Below are 26,411 nucleotides of genomic sequence, written 5' to 3'. Positions count from 1 at the left end.
TTTTTTTGTTTTTTTAAATTATATATAAAATTAATTTTAATTTAATTAAAATAATATTTTATTATATAAATAATTAAGTAATTATTATATAAAAAAATATTTTATTATTAATAGAAATATATCATATTTTAATTAAATAATTATTATATAAAATAATATTTAATTCTTAAATACATATATATAATATTATATGTTAAATGTGAGAGAAGGGCAAAAATGTCAAAAAAAAATATATTTTTATAGAAAAATCGCAGTCAAAGCGCGTGTGGCCCAATTTTTGTACGGAGGGGGTTTTTTGAACTTTATTTTATATCATAGGGGGTGTATTTGATACTTTAATTTTTATAGGGGGGTTTTTGAACATTCCTATTATCACAGGGGGGGTCTCTGGATTTTTCCCTCATTAGTTGATTTGCGCGTTGGAATGTCCCGATCAGAACCCCAGCTCTCCTGACTTTGTGTTTTCAGGTTATTCCCAAATCTCAATGTATTGGAGGAAGATCGACCCCTGACCTCAATCACATGACCACGATCGATATGATTGCGTGCTAAGAATAAAATAATGCTATTATATGATAATAAATATTAGAACGTAATACTTGTAGGCCTCATTTACTTGGAGTGATGAGATTTAAATGGTATAGATAATTGTAGAATAATTATTGGGATTGAGTTAAATGTGGTTACATTAAGTGCCTCAATTTTATGTTTACTAGTATTGATTAAGTAATGGATATAAATAATATATTATTTACTTTTGACTATAATTTGAGATTGAATTGTGGACTAATTCAATTTTTTTCAAAATACCCCCCATTTTTTTGTTTCAATTTTAATATTTTATTGTGTTAAGATGTAATATAAATATCTAATATCAAAATTAATAAAATATATACATATATATATATACACACACACAATACCTATACTTCCCTCCCAAAAATCGTAATTTGGTGATTTTCGCCACAACTAGGGACAAAATCGTAATTGGCATGGAAAAATTGGGGCTAAAATGAACACCCAAAAAGAAATAAGACCATAATCACCTTCTATAGTAAACAGAAAATTGTGTATGGTTAGTTGGGATATATATGAGGTTCAATAAATTCAAAGTAAATGAGGCCGTAGTAATAACAAATTACAAGAATTGAATATTTCGACACGCAACGAATTCAATCGGTTACATAGCTAACATCTTTATTACAAGAATTTGAAAGTCATAATTCCTACAAAAATTAATACAAGATATGGCAACAGAGTGGAGGTGGATGGATTTGAGGCTGAGTTTGGATTGACCACCGGTCTGATCCCCGGATTTGCACTCGGACCTAATGAAAAGTCAGGCGGCGTGGCCGGTTCTATGTCCGAAATTTCAGCTGGTGGTGGTGCAGCATCGGCTGTCGGATCAGAATCTAAAAAATGAGGTATGTGTCAATCATCTACTTGACCAGCGTATAGCATGTAAAGGATTGTATTTCAATTGTTTCAATGATGAGCTAGTACCTACCTTTAGGACTATGACTACGAGGAGCAGGAGCTGGAGTCGGCCCCAACACAACGGGACCTGCCAATTCTCATCATTAACTCTTTTGTAGAATTATTACATTATTAACTAAATGTGGTAAAATATGACAACATTAAACGTACAACTACAAACATACCAGGAGGTGGTAAGGGATCACCAGAGGCTGCAAAATATAGAAGAAAATGATCATTAACTAGTAATAGAATTGTAGAATGTGGTCAAAAGAGTTAACATTTGATCCTCAGACTATATATGTTTGTTTACCTTTGCATTGTACTGGGACGGAGGTTTGGCACACTCGGGGGAGTGAAATCGCAAGGTTTCTGTTGATAAACGGTATTGAGAGAGGAACATTTCCGGTTACTATGAGGCACGCGCAGTCCATGCCGTCATTCATGAGAGATTTCAAGGAATTGCAGCAGTCTTCAGTTGGCGAAGACCCTCTGCCGCTGCTGCCTGTTACGTAGTTCAGGCAGGGGGTGAAGGTGGTTATCATTGAACTAGTACAAGGTGTGCTAATCTGTGCATCTGTCCGAAAGAATGAGGAAATAATTAACACAAGTGCAAGTATGTCTGGATTCAGGCGAAAATAGGCCATTCTGTAGCTTGAGGATTTTAGGTATGAGAAGGTCTGTTATAAACTGATCTGTCCATTGGATTTGGAGGGAATAAGGTGGTAGTTTTGAAGTGGATTTGTGGAGCTCAACCACTTTAACTAACCTTTAAATCATAGGGTACGTAGATCGTTAGTCGACTGCCGTTTTTGACTTGAAAAAATGATGGAATCCATGTTAGGTAGCACAACTCGGCTTAAACCTTTCTTGCATATCCATCTCTCAAATAGTTTAACTTCGGAGTTGGCCAACAAAATAGACCTGTTTTTCTATGACTTGTGCCCAAATCTCTTATTTAATCCCAGGACTTCAACAGAACTTCTCAAGCCTCAAACAGAAATTCAGCAAAATGGCCATAAAAATGAGTCGGATAAGCCTAATCTCGTTCATCGTAGTCATGCTCTGGAGTCGAGCGACAGCTCAATCCGGCTGCACAATGGAGCTCGTGAGCTTGTCACCGTGTCTCAACTACGTTACTGGAAATTCATCCGCTCCAACATCATCCTGCTGCACCCGTCTTTCGAGTGTCGTTCAGTCCCAGCCACAGTGTCTTTGCGCCCTGCTGAAAGGCGGCTCGTCCTCTCTTGGCATTGCTATAAATCAAACTCTAGCACTTGCTTTGCCCGGAGCTTGCAACGTGCAAACGCCTCCCGTCAGCCAGTGCAACGGTAACATATAAGGCATTCGGTTTTCTGATCATTCTTGTCAATGCACACAAATTAATGTAGTTTGCTAATTAACTTCAATCTGATTGGAACAACAGCTGCTAACGGACCGCCAGCATCTGCTCCTACACCGGCATACTCTCCTTCCGATTCTCCTGCTGACGAAACGCCTGAAATAGCCCCATCCACACCGTCGGAGCCCGATCTGCCATCTGCAGGTACTATCTGAAACTAATGCAACACCGTCCGAAAGGCAAAATCAGCTTCCAAATTATGTCATAGACAATAATTCATAAGCAGGTTAAGAACAGGATGTTTGCATGAATACAGGGGCAGGGTCTAAAACGGTACCAAACACAAATGCTGGCAGCAAGGGTGGATCAACAGTCAGTTTTCTTGGCGTCTTTCTCCTGTTAGCTTCATCATGGGCTTTTCCTGGCAACGGATTTTGAGATTTGGCTGCTAGCGGTCGGACTGTCATGCGGTTCAAACACTTGGTTTATTCATTTTTGTGTCTCCATATTACAAGTGTTATTTGTCTCATTTTTTTAATCTTGCAGCGGCTCCTTTATCTTCTATCCACACTCACATTATACAATATAGTCATATTAATGCAATATTGCAATGTATTGTGTGCATTCTATTTTTAAATTATAATTCATTTTAATCATGTTTATTAATTTGATAGCACATAATAATTGAAGGTAAAGAATAACGAAAATGCGTCTCTAAAACTTTAAAAACTCGAGATAAAAAGTAAAGATAGTTTATTACTGAATAAATCCTTAACAAAATTCTCAATTTTTTTAAAGAAAAGAGTCATAATCTTAGCATAGGTAAAACATGCTTGATACTGGCTAATATTTTTAGCACGAACTAACCTTACTACGATATTAATATTCCAAAAAAAATATCAATCCCAAAAGATAACTCAAAAAAATAAAAAAAGTACACAAAGTTGACTGAAAAATAGAAAAATATAAAAATAGTTCAGACAATGGTCGAAATGATAGAATTTCACGACGATCAGCGGAGCTGTCTGGAGAATAGTAGTGAGTCATTAGATCCTCCTTATGGTGGGTTGTACGTCTTGTAACTCCAATCGAATAAAAGATAATTGAAGTTCCCCCGTCAAACCGCAAAACCAAAGTACAAAACTTTCTACTCATGCTTATCCAACGCTAAAAAATAGCATTCGGCTCTTGCTCTGCATCATAATTTTAAAACGAATATGTGCCAATGACGTATTAATCCCACTAGTTGTACAACAGCCGTCTGCCATCATACACAATTAATAAACATACAGTAAAAGTTAAAACGAATCTTCACTAAATCAAGTATTATATGCTAACTATTGTAAACCCTTAACAAATCTACATATAGTAATAAAATTTTACTTTTAATAAGATTTAAATTAAATAATAATTTTAATTCATAATTAAATGAGGGTGTCGGTGGGTGCAATGTTGAACCACAATGGCAATGCGACTCTTAACTCCTCATGGAAAAAAAAGAAAACACAGTCAACTGTTGTACCTCATCCTTATCCAAACATCTTTTATATATAAAATTCTGATATGTGTTTCATTCAATTCTGATATTAAATTACGTGTGAATTGGGAAGAGCACATTCACATTACAATAATCAAACAAAAAGGACATAATGTATTAATGTATTCTAGACTTTTTGGCCTACCTACTTCTACCAATACATTACTGCCCAATTCTACAAATCCATTTTAATAAAAAAATTCTAATTTCAAATCAAATTTCGATCAAATTTGAATTAATTATATGATAAATATAATATATTTTTTATGTGGATGAACATTATTTTTTATAATTAAATTAAAATATTTATAATTATGATAAACTAAAAAAAAAAAAAAGCATTGAATTAAGTGGTAGAGAGTTGACAGCATGCTTGCTGTATTACAGATGGAAACAGCTTGCAAAGTACACTGCAATTTGACACATAAAAGTACCTTACTCCAATCCAAAATGTCCCTAATCAATTTCAACAAAAACAAAAAGGCACCAGCACCCAAATAATAATTATATTATTATTATTATTTATATTTATAGAAAAATAAAACTCTTATACAATCACATATGGCGATATGTGGCAATGCTGTATAATTTTTTAAAATATAATAATTGTATCTCTAATTAAATAATTTTTCAATTTAATTGTGATTCTTTTTTTATACATATAAAGAATAATTTTATGTCATTTTGATATTATTATATTAATTCTTTTGTTGTGATTGTAGTGTTTTAAATTATGTTTTTTAAAATTTTAATATATTGGATTATATATTTTATTTTTATTTATAATATATTTTGGTGGGATTTTGATATTGACGAGGAACACGTGCAGGGCACGTGACATTTGGCAACCGGAAACAAAGCACACCCTACAGCAGAGAGAGAGAGAGAGAGAGAGAGAGAGAGCACGGAATATCCTAATGCCCAATTCTATTCCCAATTCTAAGGGTAAACTCTTTTACCTAATTTTCGCACAATTCTGATAAAAGCCTTTTCGCACTCTGGAATTTCTTAATCTATATGAGCAAGAAATGTGTGTTCTTACATTTATATGACTTTTCGAATCTCCCAGCACTTGCATTTTCTTGCGACAACTGCCGGAAACTCAGATACAAAACATAAGGCTGCTTCTTCTTCTTCTTCTTCTCTCTTTTTTTTTTAGGGTTAATTTCCGTTTTGTGTCTATGCTGAAAATCTCGGAAATTGGAGCTGCAATCTGGTGTTCTTGATCGGATTTTTTGTTCAGGTAGGTTTTGTTTTTGCATGTAATTTTCGTCATTAATTTGGAAATTTGGGTTTTCGCTTAAATTCTTTTTGTTTTCCCCTGAATTTAGTTAATTTAATGGTGTTTTCTTTCCCTCTTCTTATTTCATTTAACTTTGAGATGACCCGTTTGTGGAATTTCGGAATTTTGCGGTGCACTTGTGAGCGTATGGGTGCATGGTTCTGAGAACTATACATTAGGGTTCTTTTGGTGATGGATTTTGGGTTCTATTGGGTCTCACATGTTGCCTTCCTTCGATGTTCGACGAAAATTTTGTTTGATTTAAAAATGCAAGTGGATTTCACTGGAAGTGTGTTACGTTGATATAATGGGAAGTAATGATATGTACATCATGTCTATGTCTTCTTGAATTGTGTGCTTGAATTCATCATATTTATTGCCTGTCTTTTTGTTTTTTTCTTTTACACGATATAGTAAAATTATATTTTGATGTACAAGAATGCAATTTAAATGTGATAACATAGTGTAGATTGATTTGAAAGGTTGATAGCCAGTGAGGAACAATGTGAAAATTGTGGTTTTGCATGCTGGAGTGGTATAGAAGTTTGTTGTGTCTGGCTATAATTAGGAATCATTCTCATATACATAAGAATAGTGTGTACCCTTGGCCCTGTTCCCTCTTTGTAGTTCTGATTACAATGCCTAGTCTCAACTCTCAAGACCTGAGTGCTGAAAATAATTTAGTGTTTTGAGTTCTCTTCTTCATATTGTGGGATCACTGGAATGGTAGCTGGATGGATCCTAGCTTGTTCTCCTATTGATGCTATCATATTTCTCATTTCTTTTGCTTTTCCTTCTTCTGATTTCCTTTAACTCTTTCTCGTTTTTAATATTATAGTTTCCATATTCCATTAACTTGTCTGGTGCTAACTTACATGAAATAAGTGGTTACAGGGTTCTAAAGTTCTGATCTTAATTTGAAATCAAACTATGAGATCAATAATTTCCGTATGAAATATTTATATATTTCCAAGTCAATGACCACTCAATTCTTATTTCTTTTTTCTTATTAAAATTGCTCGATTGTTTTGCGATAATTGAAATGCTGAATTTTCCGCAGTCAATTGCATTCACTTAGAAGCCTATTTGTTCTGCTTGACTGTATGATAAATGCTTAGCAGGTGATGACATAGTTACTGAAATTGAGTGTAGGCACACTCCTGAAGGAAAAAGGGCAGCAAGGTTACATGGTTGTCTATATATTTGCTTTGATAAAGTGCAGCAGAATAAATTTCATTATGAAGCTTTAATTAAATTATAATTTTCCTTCACTTTGAGCTTAATGGCCTAGAGTGTTGGGGCTCAATCAATGAGGATATAACTTCATCTTGTCATTATGCTTTATATTGAAAGGTAAAACAGAAAGAATACCAAAACCCCTGAAAACTTGTACTCAGCTTCAATTTATCTTGATGTATGCATAATTGTTCTCTTCATAATGTATGTGCACTACAATTCACTTCTTTTGAAATGGATGTTGGAGCTCAAAAGATAGGGGTGATGCTCCTAGGTTCTCTGCTGAATTGGCCTATATTTATGACAAACTTAAAATACAGCAGGGGAAAAAATGAGTTCCTTCTTTACAATTCATGTTCCAATGCTGTCCAATCTTGGCCATTCAGAAATTGCGATGAAGTTGGTTATTTAATATTTAAAGGTGGAATTTGCAATGATCTGAATTGTACAGGGGAAAGTATGCTGTTCTGATTGTTCATTGTGCATGTGTCCTGTCTTAATACTCCTATAGTGGATTAGTTATGATCCTCTTTGCCGTATGCTTACCCCTGTTGGTCCAGCCACCTTGTCAGGATAGGGTCCTTATAATTGAACTCGATGATGCTACACTGAGAGGAATCAGAGCGGTTTACATGTCCTTTTGTATGGAATTGTGCTTATTTGCTCTTTTCCGACTTTCTAGACAGCTTGTCCATAATTGGTGATTCAGAAGTTTGTCCTAATTTATGTGATTTATGTTTGACTATTATCCTTCATCTGTGACATATATAAATAGTTTTTAATGTTTTCATATACATCAATAGCGTTGGATTTGTGGAGACATAGAAAACCCATAATATCTTTGATTTACATCATCATATATCAGTTAGATTTGGCATCTTCCTAAAGGAAGCAGCATTTAGCGAACATTTCTAGTCTGTTTTCATTTAATGAACTATTCAAGGTTTCTATATTGCCCATATTTGAGGTTATATAGGGAGAACTTTGGTAATCATCTATGAACTCCTTGGTACTGTTGTTGGAGCCATTGTTTGTGTCATGCTAGAAGTAATCAATGCATAATTGTTCAGATCTGCATACTTAACCTGCTATCTTGACTAGCCCAACAGAATCATGTTTTTTGAATTTCATTAATCATCAGGCCACAGAAGTGGTTAGGAGACTGAAAAGTCCTATATGAGATGTATCATTTACATTAATTCATGTTTTTATTGAATGTTTTCAGATAGTGAATTCTGAAGACATTTCCCGACAGTCAACAGATCTAAAATTGTTCAGCAAAGAAGCAATTGAGATCCAGGATAGTGCTATACATATGTCTGGACTTATTGAAGGTCTTCCAGATGCTGTGGTCCTAAGGTGCCTTGCACGGGTTCCGTTTCATCTTCATCCCAAGTTAGAACTTGTTTCCCATTCGTGGCGAGAAGCCATTCGTAGCACTGAACTCTTTAAGGCCCGTCAGGAGGTGAAAGCAACTGAGGAATTCATATGTGTCTGTGCATATGATCCTGACAATCTATGGCAGCTTTATGATCCTGTGCATGACCTTTGGATAACTCTCCCTCATCTTCCTTCAAATATTCGGCACCTTGCACACTTTGGTGTTGTCTCTGCTGCGGGAAAGCTATTTGTGTTGGGTGGTGGTAGTGACGCTGTAGATCCTCTGACGGGTGATCAGGATGGATGTTTTGCTACAGATGAGGTCTGGTCATATGATCCAGTAACTAGGCAGTGGGCCCTTTGTGCTTCCATGATTGTCCCTCGTGCAATGTTTGCTTGCTGCGTATTGGAAGGAAAGATAATTGTTGCCGGTGGTTTTACTAACTGCAGGAAATCAATATCCAAAGCTGAAATATATGACCCAGAGAAGGATGTGTGGCTTCCAATACCTGATCTCCATCACACACACAATTCTGCATGTACGGGAGTGGTTATTGAAGGTAAGGTTCATATCTTGCACAAGGGTTTATCGACGGTGCAAGTCTTGGAAAATATTAAGGTTGGTTGGACAGTTCATGACTACAGTTGGCTCCAAGGTCCCATGGCAGTTGTTAAAGGGAAGCTGTATATAATGAGTCATGGACAAATTTACAAGCAGGAGAAGTATTCAAGTAAGCTGATTGTTTCAGCATCTGAGTTCCGTCGGAAGATTGGTTTTGCCATGATGGGCTTGGGAGACGAGATCTATGTTATTGGAGGGGTTATCGGACCTGACAGGCTGAACTGGGACATCAAGTCGACATCTGACGTGGATGTTTTGACACTTGGAAATGAGAGATCCGTTTGGCGGCAGGTGGCTCCCATGACACGGTGCCGTGGAACTGTTCTCGGATGTACACAGCTGAGAATTTAGGCCATTCATATGTACAAACGGAGTTCTTCAGCCCAAGCTTGACCAGCAGAAGAAGAAATGCCTAGATTTGGCTGTAAACAACTTACGATGCTGCTTATTGTTGAGTGGTTGGACGTACTTTTTTGGTTGTCCAATACTTGGATAGAGAGGCATTACATAATCCTCTTTTAGTTTAGATACAGTGGCACTTGGCACTGACATCAGCCTGGGAAAACCTGAAACGGATATCTTTTATTTGAGGTTCTTTTTGCTTTTGTAATTGCACCTTCTTGTATGAGTTGCTCCTGTTTTGAATGGATCGTTATGCTTTCTTCTCTCTACTCAATTGCATGCAGATTGAGCCAGTTTGCTAAGTTGTGGCTAAGCTCAAAGATTTCAACTATGATTTGAGCAGTGCTATCCGTTTGGTATTCGTTAATTCGTCTAACGATTGAAATTGAGGTTTCATGGACAAGTATTAAATGAGTTCAATAAAGGCTTCATGAATGACGAGTTTAATCATATTGATATAAAGTGATCATCTGAAAATTTAAATAATATCTTATGTTAATAGGATATAGATTTGATTCGTCCTACTTTATATTATGGCAGATTTTTGTTATTTAAAAATTTATTAATACCCATTGAAACTAATGGTTCGTTTAATAACTATTTTTTGTGATAGTTCATTATAAGAGAATGTTTATGTTTGTTAAACGATCATTGATTTCAAGATTTTTATAATTTCATTCTACGTTGATTGTGAATTTTAGTACAATAGCAGAATTTAATTTTATCATTATTTAAAGCAGCATAGTGATGCACAACCCAATGGAAAGCCAATTATGTCAAGTGGGCATAAACAGCACAGTAAGTATCCATTGATCCAAAAGGATTGAATTGGGCTTGGAGGCAGACGGATCATGAAAAAAACCCTAAAATAAACCCTAGAGAAACCCTTGAATCTGGAAACCTAAATCATACAAAAATGGAGGACAATCACATGGAAGAAAGCGAGCAGAAGCTGGAAACGGAGGTGGCTCCAGCCCTAATTGCGGTTCACCCGTCCCAAATATCCGTATCTGTGTCCGTCGGGTCGGAACTCCGGGTTTTCAGTCTTCAGTAAGAAAAGAAACTGTGCTTTTCTTTGTTTAATTCGTTTAAAGCTTAATTTTGAACCAGGTAACTGTGTGTTATATGCTAATTATCTAATTTTTCTGAAGAGATGGCTCTCGAGTTAAGTTAATAGATGAAACCGGAGGGCACAAAGATTCAATTCGCGCCATTCGATACAGTAGAAGTGGGCAGTTTTTCGTATCAGGTGGAGATGATAAGCTTGTGAAAGTTTGGGATACTAAATCTTGGCGTTGTATTTACTCTGTGTAAGCAGTTTTACTGACTCTTGAAAAAATTTGTTGTTAGTTAATCGTAAAACAGCAATGCGGCTTGACTGAATTTTCTGACATTTGTGTCTGGTGGTGATAACAGAGTTTCGGAGAAGAGAGTGACTTCTCTTGCAATAAGTGGTGATGGCATGTTTGTGTGCTTCGCGGATAAGTTTGGCGTCGTCTATGTGGTGGATATAGGAGATCATAATTATGAAAATCCAGCTCCAGTGAATAAGAAGGCTGTTCCAATTCTTTCCCACTATTGTAGCATAATTACTAGACTGGTAAGCCCTGTGTCTGAGCTATCCGTATCTTTATCCTTTCTTGTTCTCATGGAAGGCTGTATGGGTTGATGGTTTAAGTGGTTCCTAACTTTGTATGGTAATGCCTGTGTTGTATCACTCTTCAACAGTATTAATGTATCCATTTAGTTAATTAGCGATTCCCACTTATTGTTGTATGAATCACAGTTTATAGACTTTTTCCCCATGATATGGTGCTGTTTAATCTTTCTTATTGGGTGTGGACCATATCAGGGTGCTTATTCACATGGAATGAGATTTCTTCTTACATCAACCTAGAATCACTTGCTTAACTTTGAGCCTTTTGTTATTGCATACAAAGACAGTGTACTTACTCTTACTAAATGGTTGTGCAGGAATATTCACCAGATGGAAAATATATTATTACTGCTGATCGAGACTTTAAAATTCGAGTAACAAACTTTGTTAATAATTCCTGACTCAATAGGTCATGCTTTTTTTTTTTTTTCCTTTGACTTTGTTTTGAACTGATATGCTACTGTTGCTTATTACAGGTTACTGTGTTTCCCAAAGAGCCCTTAAATGGAGCGCATGAGATTCAGAGCTTTTGCCTCGGTCATACTGAGTAAGTGTCTTCATAGTCGCTTCTTCACTAGAACTGGGATTATTTTCACGATAGAAGGTTTTTTGTTTATGACATATATTACTGAATCTTATCTTAGATGCCTGCCATGACAACACACACAGAGAAAGACAAAAGTGAGAGATTGTTGTAAGTTGAGTATTGTGGGAAAATCAAGGTTTTCCATGAAAGAATTCTATGAAACATAACCTGATATGATTGTCTATCATAAACTAGATGGTTAGCTTGTCCCCTGTAAACTAACTATTGCATGCTGAGGAGGTTCTTGCAATTTCATTTCAGCAACAGGCTGAATTCTGTTTTTTAAGTATTAGCTGAAATCATTCAATAGTCTTACTAATCCAGTCTTCTTTTAATTAGGTTACTTTTGCTCTTAACTCAAGTTTCATACATATTATGTGTAATTCCTTGGTTTTGTGATTCTGGAATTACAATGGCATCTAAATGTAAATTAAAAGAATGAAGTTGAGTTTTTAGGACAAGATAATATGATTATCTGCTTACTATGTTCTTAAATATAGTGAGTATTCCTTTCTAGTATTTTTCTGTGTCTTAAATTTTTAGTTGGATAACTTATTGCTGCAAGCCACTTCATATTGACAGTCTTGCTCTCATGCATTTATCACCAGGTTTGTCTCCTGCCTTGCATTCATCAGTTGCCAGGATTATGCACAGGGACTTTTAGTCTCTGGAAGTGGTGATTCAACAGTGAGTTGATTATGCATCTTCAAAAAGTTAAATTTAATATTGATTTTTCACAGAAAATTGAAAAGCAACCTTTGTCATGGGCTAACCTAATTGCTAATGGACTTGAAGGTTCGGTTGTGGGACTATGCCTCTGGTTGTCTGCTTGATACTTGTGATGTTGGAGCTGAGGTAGATGGGTAACCTAATTGTCTTCACTCAAGATTTTGATTTCATTGCCATTTTCACCTTCTGGGGAACTATATCTACCCCATAATCTTGACCTACAAATGTTGCAAGTTTAAATATTAGCTGCACTTAACTTGGTAACATTTAGTTGAATAGTCATTGTCCTATTCTAACACGAAAGGTCACATCACATTTTCTAATAACATGAGCTTTATGGTACATTTGTTTAGTTAAGCCAAAGTTCATTTGCCTCTATTTTTCTTGCTACACAATTGTTTGAGACCAGTGATCTTTTTTCTCTTTGTAGTGTGAAGTTCTGAGTTCTAGCAGTCTTTTTTCAACTCTTTGTAACAATAATTTTTAGTTCTTAGCTCTGGTTTTAATTATATGCATTCCTGAAGGCAGGGGTTTTACATTCTATTCAAAGACAAGAGGAGGTATTGCCTGCTATAACTGATCTCTGTGCAACCGCTGATGGTTCCCTTGTTGCTGTGGCTGTTCAGAGGTACTAGATCACTTACAGTATTTCTCCTGGCTTGAACCGTTCATATTAAATGTCCAGTGCTAATACTTTTTGCTTTCTTTTACTTAAGCTTGCCAGGGATTATGCTGTTACGATGCAGCTTCTCTGCCAGGACTCTCTCAGTCGTCAAAGTGAGTACATTACATAGAAAGAAATCTGTCTTGAGTGCTATATTAAAGCAGAACAGATACTATATTAAGTGAATTGATCAAGTATGACATTCACGTGTTTGTAGATTGTTGTGTGTTTCCCTGAGGAACTCTTACAGGCTGCGTGGCAATTCTGAGAATTATGACAGATCAAGAAAGCAAATTTTGAACCAAAATCTCCACTGCATGACAATGATACTCTTTAGTTCCCCTAACACTTTATGTCCTAAATTCCTAATGCAGGTGGTTTCTGTTAAAGGAGAGACATTCATTCCGACAAGTATTGGAGCTGCCCCTTCCTCCCCATTGTTATGGATGGTCATGGGTGCCTCCAGCTTACAGAGTAATGATTCTGCACTTTTGGCTCGTGTGAGGGCCGTGTCAGGCTTCACCACTAACACCTCAGAATCTACTGAACCGGAGGTGTCGGTCTTAGAAGATACAGAGATTCCTGGAGGAGAGCCTCTGCTTCAAGCACTGCAAGGAAAATTGTCAATTGGAGAAGAAGCATTCTCGACAGCTGCTGAAGCTGTGAAAACAGCAATGCGGAATTTGTTAATCAAGAAGCAGTACTCAGCGGAGAGACGGGAGTTCAGAAAGAGAGGTAGAAACGATAAGAAGAATCAAACACCCGCTCAGTCATAGCCCAATCCTTGATTCCAACACCCCGATTCAGAAGGTAGCGTAGAAACTCTCCTAGTATTTCTGTAACATGTCAATGCTTAAGAGCTGTATTTGCATTCAATGATTCTTGTGTCATGCCCAAATTTTTGGCGTAGGTAGCTTAATTTGTTGAGTTTTAACCACATAGAGATAACATATTGGGAGGACTGACCATCATGGTCTGTGCAGATATACTCAACCGGGCATGTTATTACAGGACTTGCAATGTGTGGAAAAGACTTTTCATTTGCCTGTCTGCTCACTTACTTATGCAATATTCTTAATAAATCAGCAAATTAATGACTTAAATATCTGTTTTTGGTTCAAATGCTGCAGCAAAAAAGTACATTTCCCTGTCCTAACCACTTTGCTGACGGCTGGTGATCTAGCCCCTCAAAAGGTAAATCTACCTGTCTTTGTGCACGTCTCCACCAGTTTACCTTGAAACTGAACCTTAGATAAACAAGACAATTTCTTTCTTGTCATAACACCTTTCACATGACTGCTTTGGTTCTACTCTTATACATCACTACTTTTTATATGCAAATCAAGTTCAAGAATTTCACAATTTTGTACTTGTATTTGTGGTTGCTGCAATGATTTAAACAAAGAAATTCAAGAAAACAATGGTTTTTTTTCAAAAAGAAAAAATTGTAAATCAGATTCGACTAAACCCAATCAAATTACACAGTAAAAATGAATTATTAATTAAAAAGAAAAAATAGGAGGAGAGGGGTTAGAATCTTGATTGATGGGAAGGGCATATATAGATAGATGAAATAAGCAATAATGGAAGGGGCGAAGTCTGACTGAATACTGAATACACAAGTGAAGACAATAGACAACGAAACATGGAATCGATTGATGAAGAAAGGTTGTGGGCCCACTGAACATGAAAACGATGGCTGGGATGGCTCTATTGGTGCCCATCAAACACCTGATCGTGAATAAGATGAGGACACGTGTTGATAAAGAAAAAAAAAATAGACAAAGGCTAACTGTGGTACCTACTTTTGTTTGAGAAAATTGATGATTATTAAGTAGAAAGGGACATCACCTTCCCTCCCTCCTGCTTCCTTTTGTATCAGATAAGCCACTAATTATTGGATAGGCATTCAATTCCAATACATGGTCCCAATTAACCCCCCCGGATTAATCATTATTTTTTCAAAGGAAATGATGTATAGAATTATATTTGAGTGAGATTGAAACGTAAAACCTTATAATGTTTGAGTTATACCATAGATGGATGTTTAATGAAGAACAAAAGTATCATTTTAGAAAAAATGAAAATAAAAATAAAAATCTGATTAATACCAGATAAGATGTATATAATTATCTAAAAGTTGATAAGATCCATGGATGCTTTAATTAGGTAGGTGTTTGGGAGCGACAAAAATGTTGGTTTGAGCTTATTTAACAAGTGTCAATACTTGGACTGAAATTGCTTGAGATTATGAGCAGCATCGCTACAACTCATGAACTACAAAAAGGTCTTCTACTTTTATACGTATAAAATGCTTCAATCTCTTCTTATCTTGAATGATTTGGTGATGGGAAAACAAAGAAATGGTTTAACTTGGGCTGTTTTCGTTATTCAGATAATATTTTTCAATTATAGAAAATGATGTTAGAAAATATACAACCGTACAAGTAAAAAGCTTCTAAGACTAGTCTACTTATACACGCACACACCATTAATTAATTATAATTATTTAACAATGATTTCATAATTTATCATAAATAAAAACTATTTTCTTCCCGCTCATGCATGGAGCCTCAATTTCGGTAATTTAAACTATATTTTATTGAGCATGGATAGATTTAAATTCCTGGATTATAAAATCATTCACTTAAATTGAAATATATTGGGAACGTGTGAGCATTATCCTGTTCCCCTGCACGAAGAGTTGGGATGGGGAAGGTCCCAGTGAAAGGGGTATTCAGTCCTCTGAATCATGAGAAATTTTTGTGCAGACAAAATGATATTGATGGCCCTCCCCTCCCCCTCCACTAATAAAATCTGAGTTATGGCGAAATAGTACGAATTCCTCGTTATGATGCCAAAACAACAGAAGAGTACTGCCAACCCACCTCCTTGTCGGGTGTGGGCCAGGGCCACTCTTCCGGGTCGGGTCGGGTCTATATGTTGCTTTTGTCCACTCCCTCGCCTTCTTTAATTTGATTTGATCTTGATGTATTTGGAGCCTCATGTCTGAAATTGGCTACAATCTCTTACATATCCTGATCAAGAATAGGGAATAATGTTCAAAATCAGATTTGCATGTTTTTTGCTCGGGTCGTTTATGACCCGGCTTAGATCTAATCCGAAATATGGTCGTGGATGGACTGAAACAGGCAAGGACCAACATTTCAATTTTGATATCTTCCTACAAATATCCTTTGACCATTCTATGTATTAATGTTGTGTTTGCAAGTTACGGTCTGAAAAGAATGTAGATTATTAGGTTTGAAGGGATAGTTTCCAACTAATAGTTGAGTCAAAATCAAATTCCAATGGAATTAAAGAGATAACTTGAAGATATCTAGAAAAGCTTTTATATGAAACCACTTGATATGATCCACACTGTAAACTCAAGATACTTGTTGGAACTTGATGGGTTTGGGTTAACCCATCAAACAAAAGAAATAAAAAAGAGATGGGTTTGGGTTGATTCAACTCTACTTTAAGGGGCATTCTTGTCCTTTAGCCCCATCATGTGAGGGTGGGGTTGTAAGTACTTGTAGGGAATTTTTTTGTCTCAACTTAGCTGGTCTGATTGAACTAAATCAATCACATAGTAAGTGTGGCATTCTTGTCGTGTGATATATCTTAATCCTTGAATTATACATCAATTATACGACAAATGTATTATACTTTCTACACAATTAGTTCATATTTGACTGAACTCAATTCAGATTGAAATTTCTCGTATTTATAAGTACACTTATCACATAATTAGTTGAAATTCAATCCAAATTAAAATTTTTGGTATTTGAAACTAGTATGGGCTGAGGTTATAGAGGTGGTGGGGTTAGGTGGGCATCAGTGTCAGGGGTTGCATCACAAGAATTTATGGTTTATCTTTTATTTTATATTTGAAGCTTTGGTCATCAACTATAAATAAAAATTGAACTCAAAATTAAAAATGATTGAGAGTTACCCAAATAATAGTACAAAATGCAGTCGAAATAGTAATAGAACCTAACCTCTTTGATATTGGTTTACTTAGTGGGGAGGTGAAGGAATCAACTCATAATTATCATCGTCTTACATAGCTAATCTACTTCACCTAATTATGACAATACCTTATACCAAAATACAAAGTTCCCCTATGTTCTAACTATATATGCTCACATATTGAATACACATCCCTTCCATTATATATATATAGAGAGAGAGAGTTTAATGTAATTTATTTCTTTAGTTTTTAAAATAAAGCAATTTATTTCTCTATTTAATGAGGTCAATTACTTCATTTTAAAAAATACAAAAAGATAAATTGTTGTATTTTTAAAAATACAGGGAGGTAAATTGCTCATTTTTTCATGAGAGAGTAATTTGTACATTTACAATATTAGAAGAGAGTTGCTACATCTTTTCTATATATATATATATATATATATATATGTTAGATTATTACAAACATTATGTTTTAATCAAAGTTAGAGTGAATGAGTTGAAGTATGTGTATATATATATTAATCGTAACACTATGTGATCACAATCGAAAAAAATAATGATTTTTATTACGTGACCACTTTACTCTTTATATTTTTACTGTAATAATTTTTACGTGGAAAAAAATCTCGAGAAATGAGAGATATATATATATATATATGTATTCAAATAATTTTTGTAAATTCAACTCTCTTATCATATATATATATATATAAGGATATTGGTTTGACAAATTCAAAGATGATAAGTCGTGTTTTAATTTCCAACCTCAATCATTCAACAGACGACTGCGTAATTAAGAATGTTTTCCATTACAAGGAAAAATAATGAAAAATGAAAAAAGCAACTCTCCAATACCCTAATAAACGTTATGCAAAAAACGCACTACCAGAAGTCGGTTATAATCTGAGGTTGTGTATCATTTTGATCAGTACTATTCAATAATTCATATGATCTGAATTAAATGATATGTCCAAAAGTGTGTGTATATATATATACAGTTATACACTGGTGCTATTGATCTGGGTTTAGATAAAAGTCGTTTTGATGATGATCCAAATCGTATTTGGAAATCTGAGAAAAATAAATATTTGACTCGTTGTGTCCCAACAAAGATCTATCGATATTAAAGTCCGTTTATATGTAGAAAGGAAATAATACATGTTGGTGTGAAAGTAATAAAGTGATATACTAATAAATGAAGTGGTTGGATGTATTCATGAGACCAAATGCATTTACTTGTTTGTGCCATCAAGTATCAACCATCAACAAATTCAAGAGTCGGGTCATCAGATTGGCGCTCACGACCCGACTCCAATAAAAAAGACGCAAATTATGATCCTACATAAATATTACCATTGTGAGGGGGGTATTTCAATTCTTTCAATAACTATCCTCTTAACTTTTTCCACAGTTCCCATCTCTTATGCTTCACTCTTTACTTTGACTTTAGACACTAATCGATTACTTTTACATGAATAATGAAAATACTATTTTTTTATGTAACAATTTGATATGATTATGATTTTAACAAGGAGAAAATGGGAAATTATCTTCCGTCACATCTAATATGTTTAAATTTTTTCGAGAGAAACAACTTTTTAAGTGGATTGATTTATATAAAGTCTTATCAATAAATAGTGTCTTTATTTTTAATTGACGTTAGCGGTATTTATAGGAGATTGGGAGTATTGGTGTGTGATACAAAGTATATATTATTAAAAATTAACTTTTTTTAATACTATTACGAATGTTGTAATATAAGTGCCTTACAGTTTGTTTTAAATTAAAAAAATATAATAATTCAGATTATATTTAGAAGAATGATTACAATATGTTCATTTTTGACATAAAAAAGTTAGTATTTATCATGAGGGGTTATTTTATTATATTCTATAATTTAAGAGTGTAAATGCACTTTATGTATAATTCAGGGGTGTAATGTGTATTTAATCCAAAAAATTACAATAAAAAAATTTAATTCAGTATAATGGGTACGCGTGGATGGCAACAGTTGGTCTGTAAGAGCAGTGCATGGGGACACGCAACCTTCGTACGACGAGACGACGTCAAAAAAAGCAAACAAGAATGAGTAATTACTGAGTCAGAGCTGCAAAAATGTCGTCATTCCATCAGCAATTTTAACCTTCGAGTGTGTGCATTTAACTGCCCCATGCACTCGGCTTCACCCTTTTTCCCTTCATCAGTGTGTGTGTGAGTGAGAGAGAGAGTGAAGAGAGAAGAAAAAAAAGAGATTTCACCATTATGGTGAATCATAATGTGCACTGAAAGAATAACGACATTAGAGAAACCCGGACAAAAAAGCTGAGGCACAGCCGATAAATTAATACCACTACTAATATAGATGAAGAAAGAGAAATTCCAGTGGAAAATTTTAAATCTGGGAAATTTTTAATTAACTTGAATTCAACAGGACTGATTGATCATAGTATAAAAATGTAATCTTGATTAATGGATATGCTGCCAAATCCCCCCAAAAAAATTGTAATCTTGATCTCTCTATAAATAGAGGGAATATTCAAATCTGCCCAACAGACTCTGATCAAAATTAAAAAGTACATTTCTTGGTGATGATGCATTGAGATTGCCTGCATTTTGAATACGACTTGCAGTTTTTTTAATCGTAATTTGGCTTAAATCATACTAATAATTGCAGGAGAAATGAGTGCTAAAGTCCAAAATCAATGAAAAATAATGATCAAGTGAGAAAATTGAGGTTGGGCCCTTATCTTGCTGGCGTTTCCTTTTCTTGTTTTTATATTCTTGAGCACTCCTTTTTCTCTCACAACAATCAGTGTTTCTCTCTCCTCTCCTTCTTTCTTCTCTTTAAAAAGCACTCACGCTAGCTGATTTTTCCTCCCTTTTTCTCTTTGCTCATCTCTCTTTCTTTCAAGAACTTGCTGATTATTCTGCTTTTGGATCTTGTTGATCATCAATGCAGAGATGGGCTACAGCCCTGATTTTTTTAATAGCTTATGATGGAAATTAACCAAAGCTTTTGTAGGAACTTTAGAAGAATATTTAAAAAACAAAGGAAAGAGAAGATTGGGGCTTTTCTGGTTATCTGTCAGTGTTGTGAAATGGAGGCTAATGAGATTTAGCAGGGATTGTATGCTCCACAGAGTTGATGAACTTTACTGCTTTTGGTTTCTTTTTAGCTTATGATGAATTTGGGCTTTTGAGAGGAAAACCCCAGCTTTTGTTTTATTCTTTTGAGGCTTAGAAAAAGTGAGAGTCTTTTTCCTGTGTCTTTGTATGAACTACTGCTACTCATGGAGTTAATAGCATAATTAACCACTAGTTCAAGGTTAGCTCCTTCTTGCAAGAAAATCCTCATTTTGATTTCACTGCTATGATTCTCTGGGTAAATATTTATACTTTGTTTCTTGAATTTCTTGCAGTATACTTTGTTAGTGTAGTTTGCTTGCATTTGATTGATCAGAGGGCACTCATAAATGCTGAGGAATAGATCAAGAGCAGTGAGCAGCAAACAAGCTTTCATGGCTGATCACACTTCCTTGCTTTCTCCCACCAAGAATCCCTCCTCACCAATTTCATCCTTCTTAGGCTCTCCAAGATTTTTCAATGGTTTTTTGGCAAAAACCCTGTCTGATGCAGAGACCAGCGTTATGAGTCCGACCTCCATTCTTGACACCAAGAACTCATCCAGTTTTGTGAACCCATTTGCCTATGAATCCCTCTTATCCAAGCCTCCAACCCCATCTCCTGAAACCAATAACTCAACGAACAAACCAGAGCCACAAGCCATGGGACTTGCCCTGATTGACTCCATCATTCAGGAAAATGATGATGGGAACTGTAGGAACTTGTCCAAACCAATCAACAGAATGGTTCTGTTTGGATCAAAGCTTAAGGTTCAGATTCCAGCCATCAATCCTCAATCTTCACTTTCTCCGGCAGAATCGCCGAAATCGCCGGCTGATTTCGGAATCAAGACTAGGAATTCTCAGCTGTTGAGCCCTTTAACTGGCAGCAGCCCGGCAAAGGATTTCAGCAGGCAGCTGTCTCTGAAAGAAATGGAGCTGTCTGAGGACTATACTTGCGTGATCTCTCATGGGCCTAATCCAAGAACCACTCACATATTCGATGGCTGCATTGTGGAGAGCTGCTGTGGCTATGATGCAAAGGATTCTGACCACGACAAGAACAGGGAATTTACTAGTTTTGAAACAGATGTTTCAACCTCTCCATCAGCAAATTTCCTCAGTTTTTGTCACAACTGCAAAGATATTCTTGGACAAGGAAAAGACATCTACATGTACAGGTCACCCCCAATTCTTCTTTCCATGTTCTAATGCATATTTCCTGATTCAATTGTTATTATGAATCAAATATTGATGATCATGACCCCTTTAGCCCAGAGTATCTTGGCCTGTGGAGACAGAATTTAAATAATTTTCTTGGTGCTACTTTTATAATTTCGTTGAATCATAACAGAGCAATCATTGGTGGGATACCAAATCTATAAGTAATGGTTACATGTTACCTCATTGTTTACTTTAAAGTTGTCTGTTGAACCACAATAATTGAAGTACATCAGATTCATTTGAAATAGTCCAATTTTCTACTTTAAATACAGAGGAAAATTGTGTAACTGAAGAGAAATCTGTATGTTTACAGGGGTGAGAAAGCCTTTTGTAGCCATGAATGCCGCTGCCAAGAAATCCTTTATGAAGGAATGAAGAATCAAGAACTGGAGGATGCTTTTTAGAACTTAGCAGAGGAAGTTTTGGCTCAAGACATCAAGTTGTCTACACTGAATGTGAAAAATGATTGATGGTTGTTGGGTTTCTTTGGTCTCTTGCTGTTTCTGTTGAAGAATCCCTCTCTATTGCATATATACACATAACGAGAGGCACAAAATTTGTTATTAAAACATGTGATTTTTGTATGATTCAAGAATTGCTCAATTTGTTGTTCATCATCAAACTTGTGGTCGACGACGTTCTCGCGGCCAATAGTTTATCTCTAAGGCTATATTAGTGGGTTTTCTATTGAATTCAATTACCCTATTTCAACCGAATACTCCAAAGACTCGGTTCTTTTCAGACAAATATTTGTAGTAGTTGGTGGTCTCCACGCCTCATCTAGGCAACCCAATCTACAATACCCTTGAAATCTAGCTTAGGTGACTAAAATTTTATTATCATCAAGGATCGAATTTGACTAGGAGTTAATCATGTGACAAATGTAATTCTCTTATCATTAAATCTTACACCAATGGCAAGAAGCAGTTCTCTCTGTGATTAGTGTTATATCACTAATAACAATTCAATTTTAATATAATTATATATAATTAATTCAAATATAACCGTAGCCTAAACTGTTAGAATAGAATAGTTAGTGAATTGATTGTGTTTGTGAGGAAGAAATAACATTACAATTGGCATATCCATACCCATATTCATAGTCATAACAAAACAGGGATGAGGGCGGGTCCATTGATTGAGGATACAGAATAGAATACCATATTATGTCGTGTAATTAATTAGCTGTAGAACACTATGAACAACAGTTTCTATTTCAGCGTAATTTACATTGAAGTACGTAATTTCATCCCCATCCAAGGCCAATCTTATTCTTTTGACACCGAGGTAAGGAAATACTATAAAATAATTTGATACATATTGGCGGTTCCATTGATCACAAGGATTGGACTCGATTCAAATAGATAATTCTTAGTCGAAATATGCATTGAGCTGGTTTGAGATTAAATGACATAATCATGCACCCAAATGATTAAACCAAATATAAAAGTTAAAAGAAATCCTAGAACATGTCTAAATACCATTCATCATTTCCACTGAATTAAAACACCTCAAAAGAGCACAGAGCATAAAAGAATTGTCTTTTAAATTAATTTCTCTTCTATTAGAACGATGTATCACTCTTTTTGGTATTGGAATCGAGATAAAAGAAGAGCATGATTCAGACTTCTAGCACAACTCTACTGATAAAGGAGAAGTAACAAAAAGCAATCCATACAAGGATAACTAGGGACTTTGCCCAGCAGTAGATGAATAACACTACATAGGTTCAACCACCCATAACCAGATAAAGAGAGGGCTCCCTACTTTTTGGAAATATAAAACCAAAGACACAATCCATAATACTATTGTAGCAGACTAACATACATCAGAACAGAATAGCCAACAACTGTAAAGATCAGTGATGCAACAAGGTTCACTGAACCAGCCTCTCCTCAAGAATCTTATTTCCATCAGCTACCTGTACAATCACTGAAAAGATAATGAAAATACATATCAGCTCCTGCATGTGAAGTAAGGGCAAACAAGTCAATACAGTATATGATCTAAAAAAGAATACCTGTGAACCGCTTGGTATGATCAACAATTTCCAATGTCAAATGGAACTCTAGACCGAGAAAAAAGGAATATAACCCACTTCAAGAAAAGAGAAGCAGGTTGTGGAGCTTACAGGAGAACTCATAACAGAGCATGCCTAAGAACTAAAAGCAGAAGGATTTTCTAATGGACATCCAAGAAGGATAATAGGCAAAGATTGCAAGAGTGGCTCAACATTGATAGGAGCTAAGAACTAAGAGATCATCTACCTCTATCTCCCTTCCCATTTTTCTTTTTCAAAAACCAGAAAACATGGTGAAGGGAAACCGAAAGATCTAGAAGCCAGTAACTATTTTAAAAGAGAACTAAAAAAGAAAATGATTTATGACAACAGAAGATGATGAGCCAGTTCAGGCAACCATGAAAACAAAGACTAAACTGAAAGCCGAAGGTAAGTACTTGACAGAAGGAAACAAGAAAGTTGATGGAAGATTGGTCAAATCTCAGGGCTGAGATACCAGACTGGAAAGGAGAAAAAACAAAATCCTAATGATACTGACCAAGTTATGATTCTACAGTATATACAGATTGTATAAGCAACAACTAATTAAAGAGGAAACCATGAGAAGAACGAACTGAGAGGAAAATATACATGGAGACTTTGGAATTGCCAAATTCAATGGCATTTACTTCTCCCAAGCTGAATATACTTTCTCGCAGTCACTTCCACAATCCTGTGAATTCCATCCATCCTCATTCAACTACAGTATGCCACTTGATCAACCCCCACCATCCATTCACAAGTTATGCCAGGGGAAGATCCATGGCTGAGCTACCACCAAACCAAATCAACATCAAGTATTCCCAACCAAACAAACTAAATTTCCAGAGACTTCAGAGAGAGTCCACCAACCAGATATTATAGCTCTTGCACTAGCATGCGACCACAGTTACGAAATGCTAACTAATCTCTTAACAAGTTACTCCACTGATCTTCCTTATTATATATACATTCCACGGTAGCCCACAAAAGTACATTAATTTCTGTATCTACAGGAGCACTAACCACCACCACTTCTTCATTCATCAGTAATATCAAGATTAAGGATGCGACGAAGGGTCTTAGTAGCAGAATCAGCACTGTCAAACAGATAACTAGGAGAAGGGCTGCGCTCCCTGGTTGGGGAAGCAGGGGCAGATTTTGCAATGGGACGCAAATCTATATCAGAGGCCACAGTAGGGAAGTCCAGGGACACAGTTCTTTTAGGGTGCATCGAGAACTTGGGGATGGGCAAAGAACTCGGAGGAGGTGAATTCGAGTAGGCAGGTCCAGCCCACCGCTCAGATAAATGGAACTCTCTATCTTTAGGCAACTTGATCTTAATTGGTATGGGAGTCGTACAGCTTTTTGCAATTTTTTTCGAGATCTTTTGGTTCTCATAAAGAGATGGGGATGGGGTCTTGTAAGAAAGTGAAGTGGAAAAGCCCTTTCTAGCAACAGGGGTCAAGGGGGGGCAAGATGTGAATGGGGTGGGGAGTAGACCTTCTCCAGATTGAAATGTCCTGCAATTAATGGCCCGAAAATTCCCCGAAGGAGGTGAGCCAAACGACTCAAATTTCGAAGCACCATGGCCCCGGTTTCTACCATAATAGTGATGGTTATTCCTATGATGAGCAACAACCACTAAAGTCTCCATCCCGGGCAACTTACAGAATAAAACCAACTCACTCCTATCTGTACTTCCTTCCTATTCACTAATTTTAATTACAACTAAACAAACTAAAAGAGGACCTAACAAATCAACAGCTCCCAGAACTAAATGAATCTTAAACAATCACAACTTCTAGATCTCCTCCATAACCACCAAAATATGAGCAGATCAAAATCTATTTCAACAAACCCGATCCCAACATCGAACATATATGTATGTCTGTGCGCATGCACAACAACCGCACCGTCACTCTTCAGTTTCCTCCGATCTACACACATCAAACAGAAATAAAATAAAGAAACTATCACTACAAGGAAATGAAATCACATCTACAAACAAAACACAAATCAAAACAGCATAAACCCAGCTGAAAAATAGACTCAACCCAGAGTACTAACCTGAATTTAGAAGTGACGGCAGAGGAAATGGCGGAGATCTTGGACTCCGATTGCGTCCTCTCTCTCTGAATATATTGATGTGATGCGTTTTCACAAAGTGTACGTATAGCTGTATGTGTGTAGATAGATAGACAGAGGGAAATCAGATTCTTCTAGAGAGAGAAGAGAAATGAAGGCGGCATTGGGAAAGTTTCAGTTCTGCAGTCTGTGAGAGAAGAGCCTTTGTTTTGTATGCTTAAGAGAGAAATCCACACGGATTTCAAATGGACTCGCAACTGCATTTAAATCTCGTCCATAGGAACGACGTGCCACCGTGCGATAGAACGTGGATGTGCCCTATTTACCAAATGGGCCCTGCTTTTGAGTGCTAATTACTTTATGCCTCGGTCATGTTTGAAACCGACATCAAATGATTCAACTGCAGAATGACAATTTTGCCCTCCCAATTTTTCGGATGCTTTGTTCCCGTTTCTTATATGTAAAATAAAATCAAAATTATTTGAAATTATTAAATAATATTTGATATTTTAGTATATTAATAATATCATTTAGTTGGTTTTATTAAAAATTAATAATTTATGACACCCTCTATGTGTCTGCGCAATTTTTTAATATTATTTATATTTTTATTATTTAATAAGTATATACAAAATAAAATTTCATAAAACAGTGATGATAAAAAACTAAAAAAAATAACCATATAAGAAAGAAATGAGAAAAATTAAGATGCATGAAAAGAAAAGAAAAACCACAGAGAAGTGGGAAGAAAGATAAGAAAAATAAGAAAATCAAATTAAATAATAAAAAATATATGCATACCAGAAAGATCAAGACATCAAACGGCTTCTCTCTCTTAAGAAGAAAGTAAAGATTAATCGTCGTGGTATGTCGTATTTATGCACATAAAATAAATAATTTTTAATATTTTTAAATATATTATAAATAAATATAAAATATATAAATTAATGAATCATGTTTAAAAAAATAAAAAAATTTATTTAAAATATTATTGACACAACAAAAAATAATTAGAATGAATAATTAAAATTATTGACTTTGACTCGCT

General features: G+C 35.5%; 6 protein-coding genes across 7 annotated transcripts; 4 read left to right on the top strand and 2 right to left on the bottom strand.

Moving 5' to 3' along the window:
- On the bottom strand, window positions 1,067–2,367 carry LOC105163365 (non-specific lipid-transfer protein 3). Its single transcript, XM_011081676.2, has 4 exons — window positions 1,790–2,367; window positions 1,662–1,688; window positions 1,508–1,564; window positions 1,067–1,412 (listed from the first exon to the last, which is right to left on the bottom strand). Exons 1-4 carry the CDS (start codon window positions 2,121–2,123, stop codon window positions 1,201–1,203), a joined length of 630 nt encoding a protein of 209 aa, XP_011079978.1. The 5' UTR covers window positions 2,124–2,367; the 3' UTR covers window positions 1,067–1,200.
- Window positions 2,452–3,455, top strand: LOC105163363 (non-specific lipid-transfer protein-like protein At2g13820). Its single transcript, XM_020694487.1, has 3 exons — window positions 2,452–2,807; window positions 2,903–3,022; window positions 3,135–3,455. Exons 1-3 carry the CDS (start codon window positions 2,489–2,491, stop codon window positions 3,254–3,256), a joined length of 561 nt encoding a protein of 186 aa, XP_020550146.1. The 5' UTR covers window positions 2,452–2,488; the 3' UTR covers window positions 3,257–3,455.
- Window positions 5,230–9,546, top strand: LOC105163287 (F-box/kelch-repeat protein SKIP30). The gene is made up of 2 exons (XM_011081577.2): window positions 5,230–5,598; window positions 8,099–9,546. The coding sequence occupies exon 2, from the start codon at window positions 8,189–8,191 to the stop codon at window positions 9,224–9,226; it is 1,038 nt and encodes a 345-aa protein (XP_011079879.1). The 5' UTR covers window positions 5,230–5,598; window positions 8,099–8,188; the 3' UTR covers window positions 9,227–9,546.
- LOC105163285 (tRNA (guanine-N(7)-)-methyltransferase non-catalytic subunit wdr4) lies at window positions 10,047–14,119 on the top strand. Of its 2 annotated transcripts, XM_020694185.1 has the most exons (11): window positions 10,047–10,327; window positions 10,429–10,587; window positions 10,694–10,877; window positions 11,252–11,308; window positions 11,411–11,481; window positions 12,129–12,207; window positions 12,316–12,375; window positions 12,774–12,877; window positions 12,966–13,026; window positions 13,288–13,723; window positions 14,044–14,119. In XM_020694185.1, exons 1-10 carry the CDS (start codon window positions 10,194–10,196, stop codon window positions 13,687–13,689), a joined length of 1,311 nt encoding a protein of 436 aa, XP_020549844.1. In that variant the 5' UTR covers window positions 10,047–10,193; the 3' UTR covers window positions 13,690–13,723; window positions 14,044–14,119. The 2 variants fall into 2 exon arrangements, with proteins under 2 accessions (XP_020549844.1, XP_011079876.1); XM_011081574.2 differs by lacking the exon at window positions 14,044–14,119 and having other exon boundaries at window positions 13,288–13,953.
- LOC105163284 (protein MARD1-like) lies at window positions 19,695–21,955 on the top strand. The gene is made up of 3 exons (XM_011081573.2): window positions 19,695–20,216; window positions 20,311–21,194; window positions 21,551–21,955. Exons 2-3 carry the CDS (start codon window positions 20,365–20,367, stop codon window positions 21,639–21,641), a joined length of 921 nt encoding a protein of 306 aa, XP_011079875.1. The 5' UTR covers window positions 19,695–20,216; window positions 20,311–20,364; the 3' UTR covers window positions 21,642–21,955.
- Window positions 22,836–25,603, bottom strand: LOC105163283. The gene is made up of 3 exons (XM_011081572.2): window positions 25,346–25,603; window positions 23,258–25,215; window positions 22,836–23,169 (listed from the first exon to the last, which is right to left on the bottom strand). The coding sequence occupies exon 2, from the start codon at window positions 24,930–24,932 to the stop codon at window positions 24,315–24,317; it is 618 nt and encodes a 205-aa protein (XP_011079874.1). The 5' UTR covers window positions 24,933–25,215; window positions 25,346–25,603; the 3' UTR covers window positions 22,836–23,169; window positions 23,258–24,314.

Source organism: Sesamum indicum, linkage group LG6 (genome assembly GCF_000512975.1).
Source record: "Sesamum indicum cultivar Zhongzhi No. 13 linkage group LG6, S_indicum_v1.0, whole genome shotgun sequence".
NCBI classification, from domain to species: domain Eukaryota; kingdom Viridiplantae; phylum Streptophyta; class Magnoliopsida; order Lamiales; family Pedaliaceae; genus Sesamum; species Sesamum indicum.
This window is presented reverse-complemented; position numbering and strand designations above follow the sequence as displayed.

Coding starts and splice junctions, on each gene's coding strand:
- LOC105163283 (XM_011081572.2), bottom strand. CDS start 24,932: ATGGAGACTTTAGTGGTTGTTGCTCATCATAGGAATAACCATCACTAT.
- LOC105163285 (XM_020694185.1), top strand. CDS start 10,194: ATGGAGGACAATCACATGGAAGAAAGCGAGCAGAAGCTGGAAACGGAG. Junction 11,309..11,410: donor ATCGAGACTTTAAAATTCGA/GTAACAAACTTT, acceptor TGCTTATTACAG/GTTACTGTGTTTCCCAAAGA. Junction 13,027..13,287: donor GGACTCTCTCAGTCGTCAAA/GTGAGTACATTA, acceptor TTCCTAATGCAG/GTGGTTTCTGTTAAAGGAGA.
- LOC105163287 (XM_011081577.2), top strand. CDS start 8,189: ATGTCTGGACTTATTGAAGGTCTTCCAGATGCTGTGGTCCTAAGGTGC.
- LOC105163365 (XM_011081676.2), bottom strand. CDS start 2,123: ATGGCCTATTTTCGCCTGAATCCAGACATACTTGCACTTGTGTTAATT. Junction 1,689..1,789: donor CGTCCCAGTACAATGCAAAG/GTAAACAAACAT, acceptor TATATTTTGCAG/CCTCTGGTGATCCCTTACCA. Junction 1,413..1,507: donor TCGTAGTCATAGTCCTAAAG/GTAGGTACTAGC, acceptor CTCATTTTTTAG/ATTCTGATCCGACAGCCGAT.
- LOC105163363 (XM_020694487.1), top strand. CDS start 2,489: ATGGCCATAAAAATGAGTCGGATAAGCCTAATCTCGTTCATCGTAGTC. Junction 2,808..2,902: donor TCCCGTCAGCCAGTGCAACG/GTAACATATAAG, acceptor TTGGAACAACAG/CTGCTAACGGACCGCCAGCA. Junction 3,023..3,134: donor GCCCGATCTGCCATCTGCAG/GTACTATCTGAA, acceptor GCATGAATACAG/GGGCAGGGTCTAAAACGGTA.
- LOC105163284 (XM_011081573.2), top strand. CDS start 20,365: ATGCTGAGGAATAGATCAAGAGCAGTGAGCAGCAAACAAGCTTTCATG. Junction 21,195..21,550: donor AAAGACATCTACATGTACAG/GTCACCCCCAAT, acceptor GTATGTTTACAG/GGGTGAGAAAGCCTTTTGTA.